Source organism: Schistocerca piceifrons, chromosome 4 (assembly GCF_021461385.2).
Source record: "Schistocerca piceifrons isolate TAMUIC-IGC-003096 chromosome 4, iqSchPice1.1, whole genome shotgun sequence".
Classification (NCBI taxonomy): domain Eukaryota; kingdom Metazoa; phylum Arthropoda; class Insecta; order Orthoptera; family Acrididae; genus Schistocerca; species Schistocerca piceifrons.
In genome coordinates, this window is record NC_060141.1 from 477,510,370 (window position 1) to 477,532,484 (window position 22,115).

Here is a 22,115-nt window from a genome sequence, read left to right on the forward strand (position 1 = left end):
GTGTCTGCCACTTCAGTTTCTTCAGCAACTCTGTGAAACTCTTTCCACAGGTTAAACGAATCTTGACCTCTCTTGCTGCCTTTCTCTGTATTCATTCAATATTCCTCATTACTCCTATTTGATATGGGTCCCATAGATTTGCACAAAAATCTAGGACGAGTTGCACAAGTGATTTGTACACACTCTCCTTTGCAGACCAATTGCATTTCCCTAGTATTCTACCATTGAACTGATGTCTGCTGTCTGCTTTACCTATGACTGAGCTAACATGATCATTCTATTTCATATCCCTATGAAGCGTTGTTCTGAGGTATTTGTACAAGATGATCTATTCCAACTGCTACTCCTTGATATTGTAGTCATAAGATGTTACATTTCTTTCATTTTGAAATGTGAGCTATATTAAATTTTTGAACAATCAGAACAAATTGACAGCGTTTGCACCATTTTGAAATCTTATCAAGATCAGACTGGATATTTTGTGCAGCTTTTATCAGACAGTATTTCATTATAGATACCTGCATCATTGGTGAAAAGTCTGAGGCTCCTGTTAACATTGTCTGCGAGGTCATGAATATACACCATGAACATCAAGGATTCCAACACACTTCCCTGGACAAATATGAAGTTGCCGCTACATCTGTTGACGAATCTAAATCCAAGAGAACTTTTTGCATCCTCCCCACCAAAAAATCTTCAAACCAGTCACAAATTTCACTTACCACCCAATATGACAGTTCTTTTAAATATTAAGTATAAATGTGTTACTCAGTCAAATGTGGTTTGTGGGATTAAAGGGACCAGACTGCTGTGGTAATCAGTCTACTGAGTCAAATGCTTTTCAGAAATTGAGAACTACTGCATCTATCTGACAACCTTGATCTTTTGGGATGTCATGTAAGGAAAGCACCAGTTGGGTTTCACATGATTGATGTTTTTGGAATCCGTGCTGGTTGGCATCGTGAAGATAATTCTTTTTGAGATATGTCATTACATACAAGCTCAGCATGAGATCTAAGATTCTGCAAAAAAATGATGCCATGGTTATTGACTGGTAGTTCTGCTGACCATCTCAGCTATCTGTCTTGTAGATTGGTGTGAATTGTGCTTTCTTCCAACTACTGGGCATAGTTTTTTGTCTGAGGAATTTATGGGCTAACACAACTGCAAATTCTGTACAGACTCTGATAGGGATTCCATTGGGCCCAATGGCTTTGTTCACTTTTAGTGGATGCAATTGTTTCTCAACACCACTGACATTAACATTTGTATCGCTTACATCTGCAGTGGTGCGAGAATTAAACTGGTGCAATACCCCTGGATTTTCCTTTGTAAAGGAACTTTTGAAAACAGAGTTAAGCATTTCTGTTTTTACTTTGCTGTTCTCAATTTCTGTTGGACACTAACTTTGGTGCTACTTTACACACAACCAGAATTTCTTTGGATTTTATGAAACAGCATTTGACAATACTCTGCTACAACAATCACTGGAGGCTTCACACATTGCCCTCTTGACAGCCAAATGTGTATCATTCAACATCTCCTATCTCTAGCACCCTGCTTTGTTTTACGTGTATAATGCAGAAGTCCGTTTCTTTAGAAGTTTCCTTATAGTGACTGTATAGCATGGAGGGGAGTGTGGGGGGGGAGGTGGGGGGGGGGTTATCCTCCCATCACACAGTGTTCTACTGTATACATATCTCTCATGTGCATTGTCAACTATTCCTCTAAACCCAATCTTCTACATGCTCCTCTCCAGAACTAACAGTTTTGTGTTCCTTACTGACATATGATACTACTGCCTCTTTACCTAGCTTGCCTGAAAATAGAAATCATCCTATTTTAGCTGCCTTTTGTATTTTGGTAATCACTGTTACTACAACTGTCTGGTCAGGTATATTTGCTGCCATTAGATCCAATATATTTCTATCATGAGTAGCCTTTCGAACAATCTCTTCTAGATTGTTCTCCATCCCAGCACGCAAGTCGCCCAGTGTGGCGTCGAATGAAATAAGACTTGCACTTAGCAGCTGAACTTCCCCAGATAGGGGCCCTCCCAGTCAATGATGCCATACGCTCATTTCATTTCATTACATTTCAGATTGTTCTCGAGAATGCTTTCAGTAATGTTTAACAGTATCTGTTGCTAAGGCCATCATCTACAAAACTGTCACTTTCCCAACTGATTGTTGGATGATCTGTGTAATTAAGCACTGTAAACCGTTTTCTTTTGATAGTGTTTCCTACAGTAGCAAAAGAATCATGTCTCTCACTTTAATACATACACATTTGCAGGCTTGTGGTAAATTTTGTGCTAATTTGCAATTGAAAAAATTCTACATCCTTTGCACCATTTACCTTAGGATCTATGGCAAGAACAAAATCAGTATATCAGTTCTTTTGTAAGTAACATGTTATGGACTTGTTTTACTCTTCACTATTACTCTGGTTGAATGAACATTATAAATACTCTAATCCATTTTCCTGCATACCTCCTATATCCAACATACTCAATAATATTTTACAGATTTTTAATCTTTATTTGCCCAGGTATTGTTCCAATTTACCAAGTCTTTCAGTTGCAGATTAACTAAAGTGGAGGCCCAAGAAAATGAACAATTAATTTCTTCCGCAATCCCATCTGAATAATCACCACTGATACTGCTCTTTCATGGAAAAAAAGCTTTCTTCACCTGTACCAATCTACATCTTGTGTCTCCCACTCATCCTCATGTAATCTTAGTTTTTCTACAGTTGAGCTGTTTCACTACTTCTAGTATCACACCTTCCCCAGTTTTTATATCAAGCAAGTGCAAATTTTCTTTTCTGCTACTCTCCATTAATTTTTCCGTACCTTTGTTTATACATAGCCTGAATTCTATGCTAAGTACTTTTACCTTTTCCTGAAACCCAAGTTATTTTCATTTGAAATGAATAGTGGCGGCGTTTAGAGGAAAGTTTCTGTAATGAACTTACCAAATAACACCTTCACAAAAATCTTATTTGAAAAACAATACTTTATTGTTATCAAATTTATTAATAATAACTAATAAAAATCCCACTGCAGAAAGTCTTTTCCTTGGCCTCTCTACATATGTCTTGCAAAAACTAAAAACATGAGTACTGTTTCAAGAAATTCATATACAAAACAGCATACACATCAGGTTTACAATGCCAGGTAACAAAGTAATATCTAAATGAGCTCATCTCAAATTAGACTTTTAAAAATCAATTTTGGTAAATAATCTTTTTTTCACTACAGAACAGCACTTTTAAAAATAAAAACATGTATGTACAAATCATCTACAGGAACTTCAAATAATGTTACACATGTGCGTGCACACATTTAAATCACATGTCCAGAAAAGTTGAATTAAAATTGACCAGAATGGAAATGACACCTCATGGGATGTGAACACAATGGGAAAATATTTTAACACATTAACTAACAGAGGAAAATTTATAACAATACAAGGACAGTGAATGCAACCACGGAAGCAATTCCTAATAACAGAGAAGAGTAACCGAAATACTGCACGAAAGCAGTGTACACATGATGCAACCGAGGTAAATAATTCCTATGTACATATTTATATATTCTCCATTTAGTAATTAAATATCAACTTTTCTCTTTAATAAATCCAAAGTACATTCTGCTGAAAGGGGCACTCTTATTTCATGCCACTTTCCTGCACAACACAAAATGAACAATTACATATAACCAAGTTACGAAAGAGGAGTTTACAATATTATTTTTATCATTATTTGCAATAATAAGAATAATACGTATTGTAATTACACATAAAGTTATAAACAGCAATCTCTTTTTACACGCATGTGCTCAGCTAGTAACAACCAAGCGAGCGAGTAAAAATAACATCTTCCGCACACTGAGCTGACTCACTGGTGTTGGACTGTTTCAAGAATATGTATACAAAAATATTAACCAAATTTACATTCTGATGTAGGTGATTCTTCATCTATCTGAAACAGCCTACCTATTGTCAACATCTACAGGTGCAGTTCAGTTGTTTTGTTGACTATCTTCGGTATGTAGACGAATCCCTTATCTTCCTAAGCTTAAAGACATAGACAGAAAGACAAAGAGAGATCAACAAACAGGAAAAGAGAGTGTGAAACAAAGACAGTTGCAGAATGAGAGGGAAGGATGAGGCACGTGAGATGGTTAGGATAGGGGGAGAAAGGTGAAGGTTTCCCAAATTCTAACTACATACCCTTATTTTATCTAAATCTTCTGTACACCATTTACATTCATGCTTTGGTTTCATAATTACAACAACAACAATAACAACAAAAACAACTGCTGCAGAGGCATTGTTACCATGAAATGTTGTTCAGTTTCAGCAGAACAGTGCGGCTAAACTCCCTCAGTCCATAGTTCACAACCTCAAGTACAAAAGATAATTGCACATTTGCTCACAGAAAAATACACTCTTGACAAAATGTCATAGAGTTTCCCAGTTCCATCATCTACATCAACTCCTAAGTGTTTAAAAATATGGTGGAAAAACCACACATTTTAATCTACATGTGCCTATCTGCTGCAATTTTGAAGAGCAAGAGTGCAGAATAACACACAGAATAACTGTAACAAACAACTTTGTACTTCATCATCACATAACAACAGACTTTCCAACAGCAAGAGCTTGAGGATGCCGTAGAAAAGGGAAAGGGAGAGTGCTGAAATTTGTAGTGGGATTACAGTTATTAAGACAACAAATAATGACAAGTATGAAACTGCTACATTAGTTTTAACACACTACACAGAATAGTTCATTTCTAAATGTGATGAGTTCATATAAAATCTTGAGAGACATATATAGTAAAAAGTTTAACATTTCTTCACAAAATTAATTTATGCTTTAATTTGCCTTTTCCCCATGGATGAATCAAAGGTAAAACTTTCAAAACTAAATGCATTAATTACGTTCTTCAAAGAAATGTCAACATCCATGTCTGAAACTCATTTGGTATAATGCCATTTGCTACAGAATTGTGGATTCCACTGTAAATCACAGAAAGGCTCAACAAAGTACTTATTTACAGAAAGTGAAACATGATGCAAATAAATAAATTATTTTATTATAAAAGTATTGTTGCTGTTATCGCATAGCAACTTCTATTTATAAAACCATTGGGAATAACATTAATCAACAGGTCAATGCCTCTGGACAGAGTTAAATAAAACGACGCCTCAGAACTGATTAACCCAAAATAAAAGCCACAGTATATGCACAGCATAGGCAATTTTCCCCCTTGAAATTAACAAGCAGTATGTGACTTTATTTAAACCTTCTGTTAAACAAAAATGATAAGTGTTGCACACACAATTTAATTTACAGAAATTTATGAAACAATAAACAAAACTGGAGTTTTCCTTAAATAGTACCATAAATTGCCAGTAGAAAAAATAATTTTCACATGTCTGTAACAAATGCAACCCATTTATGTCAGTGCACTTGATCTAGAGCCCAACTGATCAGTGAACTGCCTAAAGTAGCACTTACAAAGAAAGCATGATGATAAATTTTATCACTGCTACCTACACCAAAAAAATGAGACTTAAATTATTTTTACCAATCGAGTAATAATGAAGATAAAAGTAATGTTCCAAGAAGTTATGCCCTTTGCATTTTATAGTGTCAGAAAATTATAATATCCCTAAAAGAAACATATTTTGAAACTGGCCAAGGCATAGAAATGGTTCACATTACATCTTCCATGGGCTGCACACGTTAGACATGAATATTTTTCACTGAAACAATACTGTGCACTGCAAACATTCAGAAGATGACAGCCAGTCACAGACATACACTGATTTTAAGATTAAAATATTTTTTCTTTCATTTATTTATATTTTTAAGGGTGAAGGGGAAGGGCACAAAAATGGAAGAGTGCAGCACGGAAGGCTTGATGTACACCTTTGTAATACAGTGTGGCAGTATTATTTCTAATTTCTGACTCTCAATATACAAATTTATTTCATAAAAACAGTCATTGATTTCTTAATGAGAAAAAATATTAAAATAGAACTAATCAATACCAATGCACTTTATTAAAGCAAATAAAAATGCTTGGGTGAACACGTTTCTCTTCCTGCTTCACTGCTTCCGTTGAGCATCAGTAAACAGAGCACTTTTGTCTTTTCCTGTTCTCCAGCACTCCTCTACTCCACTTTTCCCCACCCAGCAGTCTGCTGTGGAACTGTGCCTCCAGCCAACATGTGGCAGTGCGCGATAAACACTTAGAAATCCGCACTCACACGTCAAGGCTCGGATTGTAGCACCTCATGTCTCCCTGAGTCTATCTTCACCACTCTGACCATGCTTTCATTCCGACAGCAATTTCTGGAGCAGGGACGATTTATGATCACCTGGACGTGGAGACTCCTCCGTAGGATTCTGAAACAATTGCAAAGAGCAAATATTTCAAAACCATGTCTAATTTAATAAGAATGATAATTTGCTGCAGTTTAAATGACTCAGTGTCACCCTCAACTCAATTGACATATACCATTAAATCAAGAAACTTATTTCGTACTGATACTGTGAATGTAACGTACACTTGTATCACAGGTTACAGCAAGTACAAATTTCCTAAATTTTGAAATTTGTTCTCTATAGCAAGAATAAAGCAAATTTTAAAATCCAAACAGTAACTGGCTGATGCAACCCACGTCATCAAGAAAGATACGGAGCTTTTACTGATGACCAGTTTGAGAAACATAATCCAATGATGGAAATGAAAGACAGGGTAGCAACCACAAACTGATAAGCAAAGACAGTTATTTTGTGGTTTTGTACACGTATCAGCAGTACTTGAATTTCGCTTCCTGAAGGTATGTACTTGCCAATCATTCTGACTTCTTGTTGAAATATTTTGGTGATAAGATGACACTTATCCAAAGTCTTTTGGAAGAAAAGGTTATTTAAATTCTTTAAAATATTTTGCTCTGAATGAAAACAGATCAAAAAGTTATCTCAGCTGAAGTCTAATAAAACCCAAGCACAAGAATTTCAGGACTAGTTTACATGCTCTAAGGAATGCTTGCTTTGCAGACAATATATATTGTACTACAGTAATTAGTGACATTTCTGTCCATCTCCGTTGTGTGACAATAAAGCTTGAATGGAGTTTATCAAATGAATCATCATGTTTCTTTAATTATAGTGTCACCTATGACAGGTTCATGTACAGACTGAAGTTAACCGCCCAGAAGAGGACCGCAGCAGGTCAGTCAAAACACCTGCAATTTAGTTGCTGTAGTGTTTTATAACAACACGACCCAATACCAAAATTATTTTACTCAAAATTTCATGCAAAGACTGTTCACCCTGTGTGTGACTCTTAAGCAAAGTTATTCTTGTCCTACATTCCAACAATATTTCCAATAGCTATGGACCTGAAAAATTTGCATTTATAATAAATGCTAATACATATGTGAATTCTGCCTCAAACCGCTAAATGTGAAATTGCTCAATCAATGCTACTTCATAGTGAATTGTATACAGAGGAACCATAATAAATGATTTAGATGGCAGAGAAGAGATGTACAGTTAGGCCAACAGTGCCCTCTTTTGTGTGACACAACATTCAATCAGCACAGAGCTGCTGTACTAAGCGGTGCAGCTATGCCTCACCGACATCAAAGAGTGGAGTATCGGCATGCAAAAGCATTCAAATGGGGTGGAATGATTGATCTCTAGGAGGCGGGTGTTTTGTTCCGTGACACTGCAGCTCACATAGGGCATGCTGCATCAACAGAGAGTAGTATGTGTAACCATGGAGCAAAGAGGGCCGTACACAGTGTCAATAGTGTACTGGACAAAACAATGTGACCACAGTACAAGATGAATACCATCTTCTTTGTTTGATCGTAAAGGACTGAACAGAATGATCCACAGTGTCAGCATGACATTCGAGCACTCAGGCTGGACTAGTGGCACACATGCCACTGCATCAGCTTCCACTAACCAGAATCCACCATCGCCACTGACTGCAATGGGCAGATGAACACTGTCATTGGCATGCTGGAAAAATGTAATGTTTTCAGACAGTCCCACATCAACTTGTCCTACAGAAATGGCTGCATACATGTTTGACACCAGCATTGTGCAACAAAATCAAGCCGACTGTACTGTTGAGCGGCATAGCGTCAAATGCCAAGTGTGATAGGTTGGGGCACCACTGCCTATAACATGCCAGTTCGCCTCCTACATCTTAAGTGCAGTCTGAACAGCTATTGCTACATCAGTGAGGTTTTACAGCTTGAAGTGCTGCCCCTCCTGCATGCTGTTCTACATGCCATATTTCAGAAGGACAATGCCCGGCTGCATGTGGCAAGGAATGTGCAAGTCTTCTTAGAAGAATGATGGGTACCACTCTCCCCTGGCTTGCCAGTTCACTTGACATGTCACTCATCGAACACATCTGGGATATGGTCGATCACCAACTTGTTCATTCAGCTCCTCCTCAACCACAGCTGATGCTCCGTGGATGCGCCTACAAGCAGCATGATAATGTGCCTACAAGTCGCATGATAGAGTAGTCCCCAGCAGCATATTCAAGCACTGTTTCATTCCACCCCACAATATCTAGCGGATCTGATTGCAGCATATGGTAGTGCTATTCCATCCTGAATTTCCACAGTCACAGTGCACGCACAGGCCTGTAATGCTAATCATTTATGAAGTGTCATGTCCCTAATCAATGGAGTAAATTTCACTGTGATCACATCTCTCGGTCCTGGTGTTCCACTATTTCAAAACAGTAGTGTGTGTCTGAAGAAAGATCTTCATGTCTGTCTTAAGATGACTCTGAGGTAAGTAATGTCAGTGTCTATGGGGATTTGATTCCACTAATATTCATGCCACCAATATTCAAAGGTAAAATGCATCTCATTTAAATTTTGTGAATACATCTATAAATAGCAACTCACAGACATGCAAACTCAACATAAAATTTAAAACATCAGCAAGCATTAGATGACCAAACTTTCTTGCATAAGATTCAAAAACAATTTCGTACTTCTAAAATTAAGTGTCTACTAAAGCTGAAAACTAACTCCAATTTTTTCTATGAAGCATACCAATTTCTTTATAACCATGAAAAACATCCCCCCCCCCCCCCCAAAAAAAAAAAAAAACCACACTCACACACACACACATTTATAATTGTCTGTTTTCAACCTTCTACTGTTAAGTTACTAACTGTTTGTCTCAAAACCCAAACCCTCACTTCTGCTTGTTCTGTCTGCATATTTTACGTGCATTACCATTTCGTGTGTTTCAGTCACATATTCTTTCATCATAACTCAGAAGTCTTTGCAGGATAGAATCACCAAAAAGATTTCAGGAACTATCGTGTACCATAAATCACGAAAAATTATACACCATACAGTATTCAACAATAAGTGATACAGGGTGTCCACTGTTCCAGACAGTTTGAGCTGTTATTCAGTATCGTGTACACATTTGCAAGAACCACCACTTATTCTGATGTATGATGAGCAAGAAGCAATACTTATTCCTAGCTGTAGATGCATATAGACAATCTTTTCCCAATCCTCAACAGTATAGGAAAAGACAGATTACTACTTACCATAAAGATAACACACTAGGTTACAGACAGGCACAATTATAAAACACTTACACATAAGCTTTTGGGCCTCAGGCTTCATTGGAAAAAGAGAACCACACACCATTCATTCACACAAGCACCATAACTCGTGCACATAAAACTGTCAACTCCGAGCTTGGCAGTCATGTATGTGTGAGCTGTGCTTGCTTGTGTAAATGAATGGTGTGTGGTTCTCTTTTTCCGACGAAAGCTGAGGCCGAAAGCTTATGTGTAAGTGTCTCTTTAATTACGCCTGTCTGCAACCTAGCATGTTATCTTTACAGTAAGTAGTAATCTGTCTTTTCCTATATTGTCGATATTCTTACCTAGAGTTTCCACTGTCTGATTATACCAATCCTCTTTAGTTACATCCTGTTACTCAAAAACTACACTGAAAGTCTCTCCAATACATATTCCATCTTGTGCTGTGACTGGCTAACTACTCTCATATCAATCGCTTGTAAAGTCACACATTCTGCTAAATCTCGCAGAGATATACTTAACATTAGTAATGCTAAATAGTTGCACTCAAAACTGTCCCAGAAAACAGATCGCCCTTGGGATCTGTCAGAACGTTTTAAATGATCCCCTCATTATTTTTTATCTATGTGTTTACACTAGCCTGCTTCAAACACACATGCCTCAGAAACTGGCAACTGGTTGCTGTTTTTATTTCCCAAAAATTAACATTCATTCTGAAGTAACAGAATATTACTTTTAGCTATGTAATTATTAGATGCAAATCTGACAGATTTTCTAAAAGCACTTGGAGCCACATAGATATAAATATAATAATCAACTGCTGCAAGTAAAGCAAAAAGTACATGTATTTACTATTTATTGATTGAATTACTTCACCGAAAATCTTACCCTGGAAGAAGAGAAGCCCGCCTGAGGTGAACCTGAACTCAGTTCTGACCCAATGCTACCCCATAGCTTAGGACTGTCACTGGTACCTGTGGGAATTAATTGGTAAAGTTATTCTCAGCTATGACAACAAAGAAACACTTTCCCATCATTATTTTCGTTACTGGTTCTAAATAAGGAATTATAGTTAAACAGAAGCCTATCAATAATGCTATGGAATTAATATGATGAGGACAAATAGTTAATATTTTGGATAGATAAAACACAGCAAAGAGACTATGTACCAATCATGAAAAAAAGCAGGAAAAAATATTTCTTGAGTTTCATAAGTGTGTTTTCACGGTGAAATAAGCTACAGGGTGGTCACGAAATGTATTATGAATTGTTTCTTCCACAATTTACGACGCACATTAGATATCCTGCTGGGATCTCTACGGCAGTACCAGCGGAGCTTGGAAAAACAAATGAGTTACGAAATGACATGTAATTCACGATACTGCCGCTAGAAGACTAGTAAGCCTGGGCTGACAATGGAAGACTGACGACGCAGCAACGATTGGCAATTGTGTTACTTTTTCATGAAACGAAAAGCCTTGTTGTAACTCAGAGGCATTTTTGACAACAGTTTAACACATGATGCGTCCCTTGCAAGAAGACCATCCACAGGTTGTACAATAAATTTGTACAGGAAGGAACAGTATTGGAAGCAAAGAGACCTCGGCCTAAACTTGTTTGTTTGCTGGAGAATACTGAAGCGGTACAAGTTGCTATACAGAGAAGTCCTGGGAAATCGTGTAGAAAGGCAGCAGTGCAACTGAGAATATCCAGACGCTCCATTCAATGCATTCTTAAAAGTGACCTCCATATGTACCCATACAAGATGACCTGTGCACAGAAGCTCACTGAAGAACAAACTCTCAACAACGTTTGGTTTTCAGACGAGATGCATTTTCATTTACATGGTGATGTTAACAAACAAAATGTATGCTTTTGGGCCACTGAAAACCCACAAGTGCTTCATGAATGACAACATTATGCTCCGAGAATTACAGCGTGGGCAGCAATTTCCAGTCACACACTTGTTGGACCCTTTTTCTTTGAAGAAACTGTGAACAGCGAGCGTTATTTGAGCATGCTTCGCAATAGCTTCATTCCACAGCTTCTTGCTACTGCATTGCCCTTCAACACGCAGTGGTTCATGCAAGATGGAGGAAGGCCACATACTGCAAACACTGTGTTGGAGTTTTTACACGAGCATTTCGACATGCGGATCATTTCACTCAGTTTTCCAGGTCGCTTCAATGACAGACAAAATTGCCCTCCCAACAGTACAGACCTCAATCCATGTGACTTTTTTCTTTGGGGGTACCTAAAGGAAAAAATTTTCCTGAAACGTCCACATGATTTAATGGAGCTCAGAAGACTTATTCTTCAAGCTTGCAGTGAAATTACGGAAGACATGTGCCGTAGGGTAATCACTAACTTCAGTATTCGTTGAAGGAAGTTAGGAAATGAAATGGTGGACATATTGAGCATGTGCTGCATTATAACAAATATCCATGAACGGCTCTTCATTGTAGTATATGTTCCTTTCAGATTGTATTGACAATAAAGTTTATATTCAAAAACAAAATGGTAACACATTTCGTGTGCCACCCTGTACATTTAGCCTTTATATCCATTTCAGTTTAAACTTGTATAGGGACATCCTCCTCTAGCATTACTTTTCCTCAACAGTAGTTGTCAATACCAGTATTATTTTCCGAATTTTGGACAGGTTAATATTATCTCAGTTGCTTTTCTGAAAACTTTCATATAATTTTGTATACAGTATACTAATATTTCAAGCTAAAATTTATGAAAAATGAATTACTTTATAACATATTTTAGTTTCAATGTTCTAATTGATAAGTACTAGTTTCGAATGTATAGTTAAAATAATTTTTTTTAGAAACATTTGAAGTTATGAATACCTGCACACTTAAAATTTCTATTACTAATTAAGCAATCCTGTACTGTTTATTTCTGGATGCTTAATAATTGAAATTAATAATGTAATGAAAACTAGTAGGAATTCATTTTTAGAAAAATTGTAAACTCTTTGGAATATTGTTATTTCAACAGAGTGTGAGAGTCATAAGCTTGCCTCATGTGATTGGATATATTTCTGTATAATAGGTGTGAATAATGTAATTTTGGCTTTGTCAATGTGAAAAATCAAAACACTGTATGATATACTAAAATGTGAGAAAATCAGTGGAAAATAATCTTCAAATTTATTTAGTTCAAACCAACCATGTGGATATGATATCAGATTTTCAGCTTCAAGATTCAGACCCCTAGACAAGAAGAACTGGAGCCATCTCAATATGACAAGCTAAGTAAACTTGAAAGTTTTTGTGATCTTCACTCATCTCAAATCTTCATAAAATACTTCACTTATTAAGTACTTGGACTGGGCATTGTTTAATGTGGACAATACATGGAAGACAGGAGGGGGGGATTACAAAGTTCATGTCTGAAAACTTCATGAATAGGAAAATAAGAAAGCATATGTGTAAGTGGGTGTACGAATCATACCTAAAAATGGCACAGTTTTGTTGGTGTATGAGCTGTGCACAAACTGCTTCTATCATAGAAGAAATTTTCACTCTACAGCAGAGTGTGCGCTGATATGAAACTTCCTGGCAGATTAAAACTGTGTGCTGGACCGAGACTCGAACTCGGGACCTTTGCCTTTCGCGGGCAAGTGTTCTACCAACTGAGCTGCCTGTGCACGACTCACGGCCCGTCCTCACAGCTTCAATTCTGCCAGTACCTCATCTCCTACCTTCCAAACTTCACAGAAGCTCTCCTGCTAACCTTGCAGAATTAAAGCTGTGAGGAAGGGCCATGAGTCGTGCACGGGTAGCTCAGGTGGTAGAGCACTTGCCCGCGAAAGGCAAAGGTCCCGAGTTCGAGTCTCGGTCCAGCACACAGTTTTAATTTGCCAGGAAGTTTAATATCTATCATGTTGGTTGCTGTAATCATTATCACACCACTGTCAAACCATATTTAATGTGTTTCGCCTTTTGGCCGCTTGTAGTGCCATTTGACACATTTATTCAATTTGCATTGCTCAAATGTTTTTGGTTTAAACACAGTGCGAATAACATATATTCTCATGCTGAGCAAAACGTGTTTCAGGGATTTATTCTTGTTGTTAAGAGCAATATTTACGTGTATATTTTTTGTGATGTTGCACAAAAAAAACAACGTGAGTCATAGTCTGCATGTGTATGGTTTTCTGCATAACTAAGGGAGCACAGTACCAGATAACCGCAAAAAGACAACTACAGTTCAAGAGATGCAGAACAACACATATCCAAACGCCACACAAAATACTTATGTAAATATTTGCACTCAATATCAAGAAAAATTCTCAAAACGTACTGTGCTAAGCATAAAAAAATATGAACTGATGCAGTGTTTCATCATTTAAATAATGAGTGACAGCTACAGGCATTCCAAAAACATCGGTAATGAGATATGAAACTGAGTCAAATGTTTCTGCTTCCCAATTGTCAGACCCCATTGTATCAGTGGTTTGTTTTAGATAATAAATCTTTATTAGATAATAAACAAGTCCCAGACAAGAGTATTTTGATGCCTATTATATACACATACATAAAGTGTGAAACTGTAGAGGGGGTATCCTATACATTTACAGCTTAAAATGTTATTTTCCACATTTTGCACCATTTTTTGAAGTCCCTTGAAAAGTGTAAAAGCGGGGTTTCACTGTAGTTCCTTTTTACCATTCTGTCATGTCTCCATGTCGACCCATCTTGCTTGACTGATTCCAGACAGCCAATCGGTACATGCACACCACTCCACTGCCATATTGTACATCAGTGGATCACATGACTTCCTAGTACCAGGTCTACTCCATCTACAGCGCTCAAATAAAACAGTTTGCTTTTTTTAGGGGGTAACTATGAGGGGCATTCAATAAGCAGGGGAAAACATTTTTTACTGAAAGCAAATGAGTTTTATCCAAGTTCAATACACCAAATTATTCTGCATTCTTTTGACTACAAAACCCTATTTTACAACATAATCTCCATTCAACGGTCTTATGCCAGCTTACGGGGAGGGCCTGTATGCCTGCATGCTACCACTGTACAGGTTGATGTTGGAGCCAACGTCTTGCTGCATCAATAAACTCCGCATCATCCATGTAATGCTTTAGGGGAAAAGAAAAGAAGACCACTCTCCAGATAGGAGAAGCACTGAGTCATCAAGAGGCAGATACAAAAGAGAGTGGTATTTTTTGTTAGCTATCGGTGGAAAGCTGATGATGAGCTGGAGTGCAAATGCAGCCTCTCCCTGCCCCTTCCCCCCCCCCCCATCCCACACATGCACACTGCACACACGCCTGCACGCGCACGTACACACACACACACACACACACACACACACACACACACACACGCACGCACGCACGCAAGCAGCACACGCCAAACCTGTGCACTTGGTGTTGTGCCGGCTGAGCAGACTACGTTGGGATTGCAGTTCAGCAGCTGGACTGGGGTAGTGGGGGTTGTATTGGGTGGGGTGGATTGGGGGAGGAAGACATGGGAAGGAGGAGGAGGGAATAGAGATGGGTAGCTAGCAGCTCTTGAGTGATGCAGCAGGTGTGCAGGATAGGTATTCAGGAGGGAAGTGTGGCAGGTGCATGGGCTAGGCACATGGCACATGACACATGGGTACAGGAGCCGGTGAGGTGTGGTGCATCTACATCTACATTTTGCAAGTCACCTTGTAGAGTGTGGCAGGGTGTACCTTGGGCTCAAATCTCTCTAATGAATGAGATGATGAAAATGATGAGGAGGTGTGGATGGCAGGGAAGGGGGAACTGCCAGGCCCCTACACCCTGCGCACAACAGTTTCCTTTCTGTCTTGTCATCCCTGCCTCCACCTCGTCTTCATCATGTGCCACACCTCACTGGCTTCTTGTGTCATGTACTGGTCCTCTACCACAACTTTCCTTACTGTAGGTACAATCTCACATTGTCATAAATTTGTGCTTCCCATGTTGTCATGAATTTTTTTGATCATAGATATTCTTAAAGAAGTTTGTGCACTGCTCGTGCATCAACAAAGTTGTGTCATTTTTAGGTAGGTTTCGTAGACCCACTTACACATATACTTTTTTATTTTCCTATTCATGAAGTTCTGTAGAGAGAGTTTTGAAATGGTTGTGATTTGTCATGATATCTTTATTTGTACAAACCTTGTTACTCCTAACAGCCACCATCCAGAGTAGAGTTTGGCAGTGGCAGGAGGTATGGCACAAATTGTACCAACTTTTACAAGTTTACCGGTTTAAATCTGCCAAGTAGAGCACCGTGGTGTCAAGACACTTAATCACATAACATTTGTAAACACTACTTGATGGCCAACATATTGCCAGTGTCATTTTATGTCAGTTTTTTTCCACAAACATTTTTTCATAAAGAATAAATTGTGGGAAAATTACAAAAATGTTGACGCAAAATCGGGTGTGAATTAACATTGTGGACATAGGAAACTTGACGGGAATGACCAAAAACGTCACAAATGGTGGGAAAATGTTAATTCCAGGAATGTAAAAGCATTGCATTTGGATGTTCCTGCGATCATACCAAGCATGATGTTGGCCAATTTGTTACTCCAAGAATACAGATTGTCCAACAGTCTACAAGGAATGGTGTACCATTTGCAGCCAGATAATGGGCTTAAGAACAGTGTTCATAAAAAGATCCTAATCAGTAGGGATCAGACACAAGTGTCTCATCTTATCAATGACACTCAGTTTTAAACCAAACAGAAACTGCTACTGTCAGCGAACTCAGGTCTGCCTAACCAGTTTCTGGAAATTCCAAGGTTTCAGGCAAAGGAATTTTGAAGTCCTGTACTTCACAAAAGGTCAGTGGCCACAGCAGCACATACATGGGCCAAACAACACAAAAATTGGAGAGTACATAGACTCTTTCGGCTCTTGTGGTCCAACAAGTCGTGATTTTGCATGATGTAAGGCATTGAGTACACCGAAAGCCCAACAAGGCATTTAAACCATAGTGGGTGCAGGGTGTAGTTCTGGCTGGAGGTGGTTCTGTTAAATTTTTGGGGACATTTTTCATACCATGACTTGGTCCTATTGATTCAGGTCACAGTGAACATGAACTGCAGTGTTAATTTCAATGGTCTCAGTGACTAAGCTACTTCTATTCCTGACTAAGCTCCTTCTATTCAGAACAGTGTGTTGAATGCAGCAATCAAAATCCTAGCAATTTGGTAGTCCTGTGGGATCTAATCGTGCACAAATGGCTTCGGCTAGATAACTGAAAAATTGTAGACCCTCCTTCTCATTGAAATGATCCATTATTACGACTAGGTTCACTGTTACACAGTGTTAGCATTACATGTCCTAGGGTGACTAGATTTTGTCTAGTGTGCTCAGAAACATAAATGAAATTACAGAGATACAAATCATACAAACTCACTCTCATTAACAAAATGTAATTGAATTTAGTAATTCATATATCTCAATTTCTGGAAAAGCCCCTAAATAAATATCTCACTGTCATTCGATGGATTGTAATTTCAGCAGATATACTGGAAGATGGCTTCTCTCTCTTTTTTTTTTTTTTTTTTTTTTTTTTTTTTAAACCATGTCACAAATGTAGTTCAAGAAAATGATGTATTGTCAGCATTGAGAAAATAATTTTATTGCCACCACTAACAAATTGCTATATGACACCTGTTTTGCTGCTAAAAATATTTGCTGATTATGGTCCATGAAGACATGCTCTCAGGAGGATAGTTGCACACCAACAAAATCACATTTATTTAAGATTACTTAAGCAAAAGGCAACTGCTCATAAAGGATTATCTAGAAGAACTGAAATCCTGTGTATAACTAATCCAAAGACAGAAGGGGCTATAAATTCCACTTACGTATGTAGTTTTCAGCAGTTGGTTACTTATGTCATCTGGAAGTTTTAAGGAATGTTAGTACATCTTTGATTTTGCAGAACGTACCTAATTATCCACATCTACTAACACAATGAACCAAGCTTTGTAGTTACCTACAAAATGAAGTAATTCATACAGGAAAACGGCAGGCTCTGGGAATCAGCAGAACGCAGAGGACTACACTTGTATTATACTGACGAACAACTTTAAAAGTGGGACCATTTGCTCATTTGCAAAAAAGAAAAGAAGTAAGTTAACTGGAATGACCCATCCATCAATCAGAACTTCACAAAAGTATCAATGGCAGTGACAACATTCAATGGACTAATTTTACACATTTCTTTAGTTCTTCTTTCTCAGCACCAAACAAAATATAAAAGTGCTTGTTATTTTCTGTCTCAGATTCTTCGATGATGTTTGATAAAAGTCAGAAAAATTATCAAACATTGGCTGAAGAAGCTGAGACAGAAGCCAACAGGCAAATTGTTGACAAGTGGCCACGAAAGACTTCACAGTTCCATAAAATCAAAAAATTCTTAATGAACTTCAAGACAAGGGTGTTCCTATTATACCTCTTGATTTACACTCTCTCTCTCTCTCTCTCTCCCTCTCTCTCTCTCTCTCTCTCTTTCGCTCTTTTTCTTACATTCAGAGCTTTAAATTTTTCATGAATGTGTGTGTGTGTGTGTGTGTGTGTGTGTGTGTGTGTGTGTGTGTGTGTGTGTTTCTTTTAACGTCAAACTGTAGTTAGATATTAAGATATGGATAAATGCTGGTGCCTTCTGACTGGCTCAGCAGTTCCTTGCATCCAAAAAATAAAGTGTTGATTCACCTGCCAGAAAGTTTTCATGGAGATGACAGATATTAAGGAATATCCAAAAACTCCCAGAATAACATTGCCCTGGGAGGAGCTTGCCTGGTATCCATTTTCCTCATAAGGCGTGTGTCAGAAAATTCTCTACGAGCTCCGTACTGCCTCTCGCTTTGCCAGGGAAGGTTTTGTCTGCCTGTAGTCAATTTTTTTGTTGCAGCTGTTTTGCTTTATCCTAAATTTTTCTGAAGACAGTGTAATGAATAATGCACAACAGCAAAATTTTACTTCCTGCCCAGAAAAAATGCTACAAAAACTGTCGTGATGTTAGGTAACACTGTAAGACAAACTCAATTGTAGTAGTTTCCAAGTTTCAAAAATGGCTATATGTTAATTGATGACACGTCTCATGCTGGATGTCTGTCAACTGCCCAAAAAGATAGAAAGTTGAGAAAATTTGTAAACTTGTGCTTGAAGACCAATGATGGGCCATGAAATACATGATGCAGCTATCTGGATTGTCTTGGAGCTTGGTTCACTGAATTTTAGCAGAAGACTCAGGTTCTGACTGGCAGCAAAAAGAGCATTGGGTGGAAGCATGCTGTGCTTTGAAAGGACAGCTCGAAACCACTCCAGAACTTTTGCTAAGATCATTACTGGTGATGATTCAGGGCACTATGGTTACAGCCCTGAAACTAAACAACAATGGAGAGGGGTAGTGGATTGTGATTTTGTACTGGAGTGTGAGAAGATCACATAACAGTGTGGGTCAAATAAGGATCAATCTGTGTAGACAGGGAACTTATATTTCCATCAAGACAATGCTTCTGTTCATGTGACTTCCTCAGTGAGCCTGATTTTGTCAAAAAATGGCACAACGCCCTTGCCTAACACATATAATTCATGTGATGTAGGTTTGTGTGATATTTCATGAAAGGACATTGACTCTGTAAAATAGAATTGGTAAAAAACCAGCCAGAGAAGAGCTATTGGACATCACTGCAGCTGAGTATAAAGAATGTTTCAAATTATGCATACACCAATTAGACAAATGTATTATGTATAACGGAGAGTAATTTGAAGTTGGTAAGGTTGTTCTGCATTAAAAAAACTTAAATACATAACTTTTAAAAAACTCTACTGTTTTTCCAATGTTATTCTTTCAATATACATTTTGCTTAGTGAAGTGGTCCTGAGGGAGATCTGTAAATGGAATTTCAGGTTGGCCTTGTTGTATATGATTACTACAGACAGTGTAGAGAGTTCACACAGCTCCCTCCATTTACATACCTGTAGAAGGCGGTTCACAAACAAAGCCAAAAGCCTCCAGGTCTGCAGCAGACACAGACTGGCCAGGACCCAGCTGCAACTGCCGCTGCTGCCCACTGACGGTCATTCCCACACCCCCACTGCTGCCACCATTTGACTGCCGGGCTCCTACAATTGCACGCAACTCCTGGCGCACGTATTCTGAAGTCATGCCACCGTTACCACCTCCACCTCCCCCACCTGCAATAACAATATCATGTAATTTTATGCTGATGATGAGCATCACATTCTGCTATACAACTTGGAAATGAAGCAGTGGTCAAATATAAACCACTACAATTCTTTTTATAACCATAAGAACAGAGCATAATAAAGATCAAGAGTGAGGTTTTTGAATCAGTATTATAAGAAAAAAGATACCAATTTATACAAGTTTTATACCTCAATTACACAAACAAAATAATAATACAGTGAATCCCAAATTAAGTCTTGTTATCTAATGCCTTGTTCAGCATAGTGTGTGGGAGACCTCCATGCCTTTGGGCCCTGAAAGCGAAGAAAGGTACACCTGTTTACAGAAATGATAACATTTTCTGGAGATCTTAAGTGTCAACTGTGTACTTTAACAGAGGGATTCATTCAAAAGAATATGCACAACAGCTTTTAAGCAGACTTGAGCTTTGCGTGTTTCGAGTCCTAAAATCACATAATTTTACCTCCAAAACTACTACTGAATTATATAGTTAAATAAAAATCAAAAACTTATTTGTCAGCTGGAAGCCACCAGCAAAAAGTAGCACAGCTGACATCTTTTGAAACTGGAACTTATCTAGTTCAGAAAAATGAGAAATTTTTCATTCACCTTTCTATATCACTTTTCTCCTTTCCATGCCTCTCTTTCTCTAACCCTTACCTATCTTTTGATGACTTAAGGAACCTCCAATTATACAAGCCACTGTTTCTGTGCCATTTCTTGTGCAGAAGATCTGCTGACAATGGCTAATTAAATTTACTTTCTATCTTAATTGGACTGTTATTTTTTGAGACACTCACTTGTATACTTGTATGCATTAAATTATTCAACATGTCTTCCCTGCATTATGTGATGCTGTATAATGGGTTCTTTCAGAAACTAACAGAGTATTTCAATGGAGTTAACTTAGAATTCACTGTATCACACTTTCTTACTACCTCTCCTAATCATTACACATATAAATGAAAGAGAAATATCAGGATAGCCCAGAAATATGCCACAAAAAATTGATATTATTACTTGCTAAATTCTGCTTAAAGTAGATCAAATGTTTTCAGCACACAACAGACCATCTGTTATTAAAGCCATGCTGGTTAAATAATCTCTTGCAAACACAAGATTCTTATTTTTTCTGCTTTCTGGTTTTTTATTTTTATTTTTTAGGAATTGAACAACTATAACATATAAAGCTTCTGCACTATTAGAAAATAAAGTAGTTTGTGGCAGAACGGATTGTATCCTACATGCAAGTTCATAAAGCAGAAATGCCAGCTTAACTTCTAGAGATGACAAAGCACAATTTAGAGAGTTCCTCAATTTTTTTTTGTTTCCTAGAAGCTATGTTATGTTTTTACATGTCTTTGTATAAACAGCTAAACAGAAAAGGTTTTGAACCACTTACATATCTTTGAATTATTGAACAAGCATGAGCTTAGATTCAAGAGGAACAAAGGAATGAAAGAATAAGATTAACAAAAAGTTTTATAAAGATATAGTTTCAATATGGAATCAAAACTAAACAATAATCAAAAAACAGCAGTCTGTTCAAAAGTGTAATCTTTGCACATCTGTGAAACCAAAATCTGCTGCTGGGAAGCATTCAATACCAAGTTGGTCCACCCATGCTTAGTAACATTGATCTTCCTCAGCAATCTGGCCACAAAGTGGTCAAGACATTGCTTTTCGAGCCTGTACCACTCTTTGATAGCTGCCATCCTGAGGTCGTCTGGTACATGAGAAGGGTTTCTTCTATGGCTCACAGCAACCTCAAGTGGGTTCCCATCAACAGGCACCACAGGCCATTCCATTTCCTCAATTACTGCTACCTGGAGGAAGATGTTCATGAGGTGGCATGTTATGCTCCCACATTATCATCTCAAAAGACAAATCCATCATCGAATGCTGACTACAGTGCTATTCAATACACCGGGGGATCCAAATCTGATACTGCAGGACACTTGAAACTGACGAGAGATCTCAGACATCTGTACATGATACCAATCCAGAACATGGCTGACCCTCCTCCCTGCTGAACCTATGCAACCACACACCTCAGATGTACAATAATCATCAGACATCAGACAAATTCTGCACTCATAAGTGACTGTGTAACTTGATGCACTGGTCTGTGTTCCATTCCAGATGTTCATTGTTGTCTTGGTGGAGTTGTAACATTGTTTTTAATGGATGCCTAGGGGCCAAATTTATCCTGTGAAGACGGTTACATACTATCTGTGTCGATACAGCAATCCCAGTTGCCTCCAAAAATGCAGTACA

General features: G+C 38.0%; 1 protein-coding gene across 6 annotated transcripts in view; it reads right to left on the bottom strand.

Annotated features, from left to right (window-relative positions):
* Positions 1–2,999: 2,999 nt before the first annotated feature.
* LOC124796397 (nuclear receptor coactivator 3) overlaps positions 3,000–22,115 on the bottom strand; it is a 302,528-nt gene continuing 283,412 nt past the window's right edge. For all 6 annotated transcript variants that reach the window (XM_047260572.1, XM_047260571.1, XM_047260573.1 and 3 more), the window contains 3 exons: positions 19,607–19,825; positions 10,510–10,595; positions 3,000–6,422 (listed from right to left, as the gene is read on the bottom strand). In XM_047260572.1, coding sequence (XP_047116528.1) covers positions 6,351–6,422; positions 10,510–10,595; positions 19,607–19,825 — 377 coding nt within the window. In that variant the 3' untranslated portion in view covers positions 3,000–6,350. The remainder of the gene's footprint in view (positions 6,423–10,509; positions 10,596–19,606; positions 19,826–22,115) is intronic.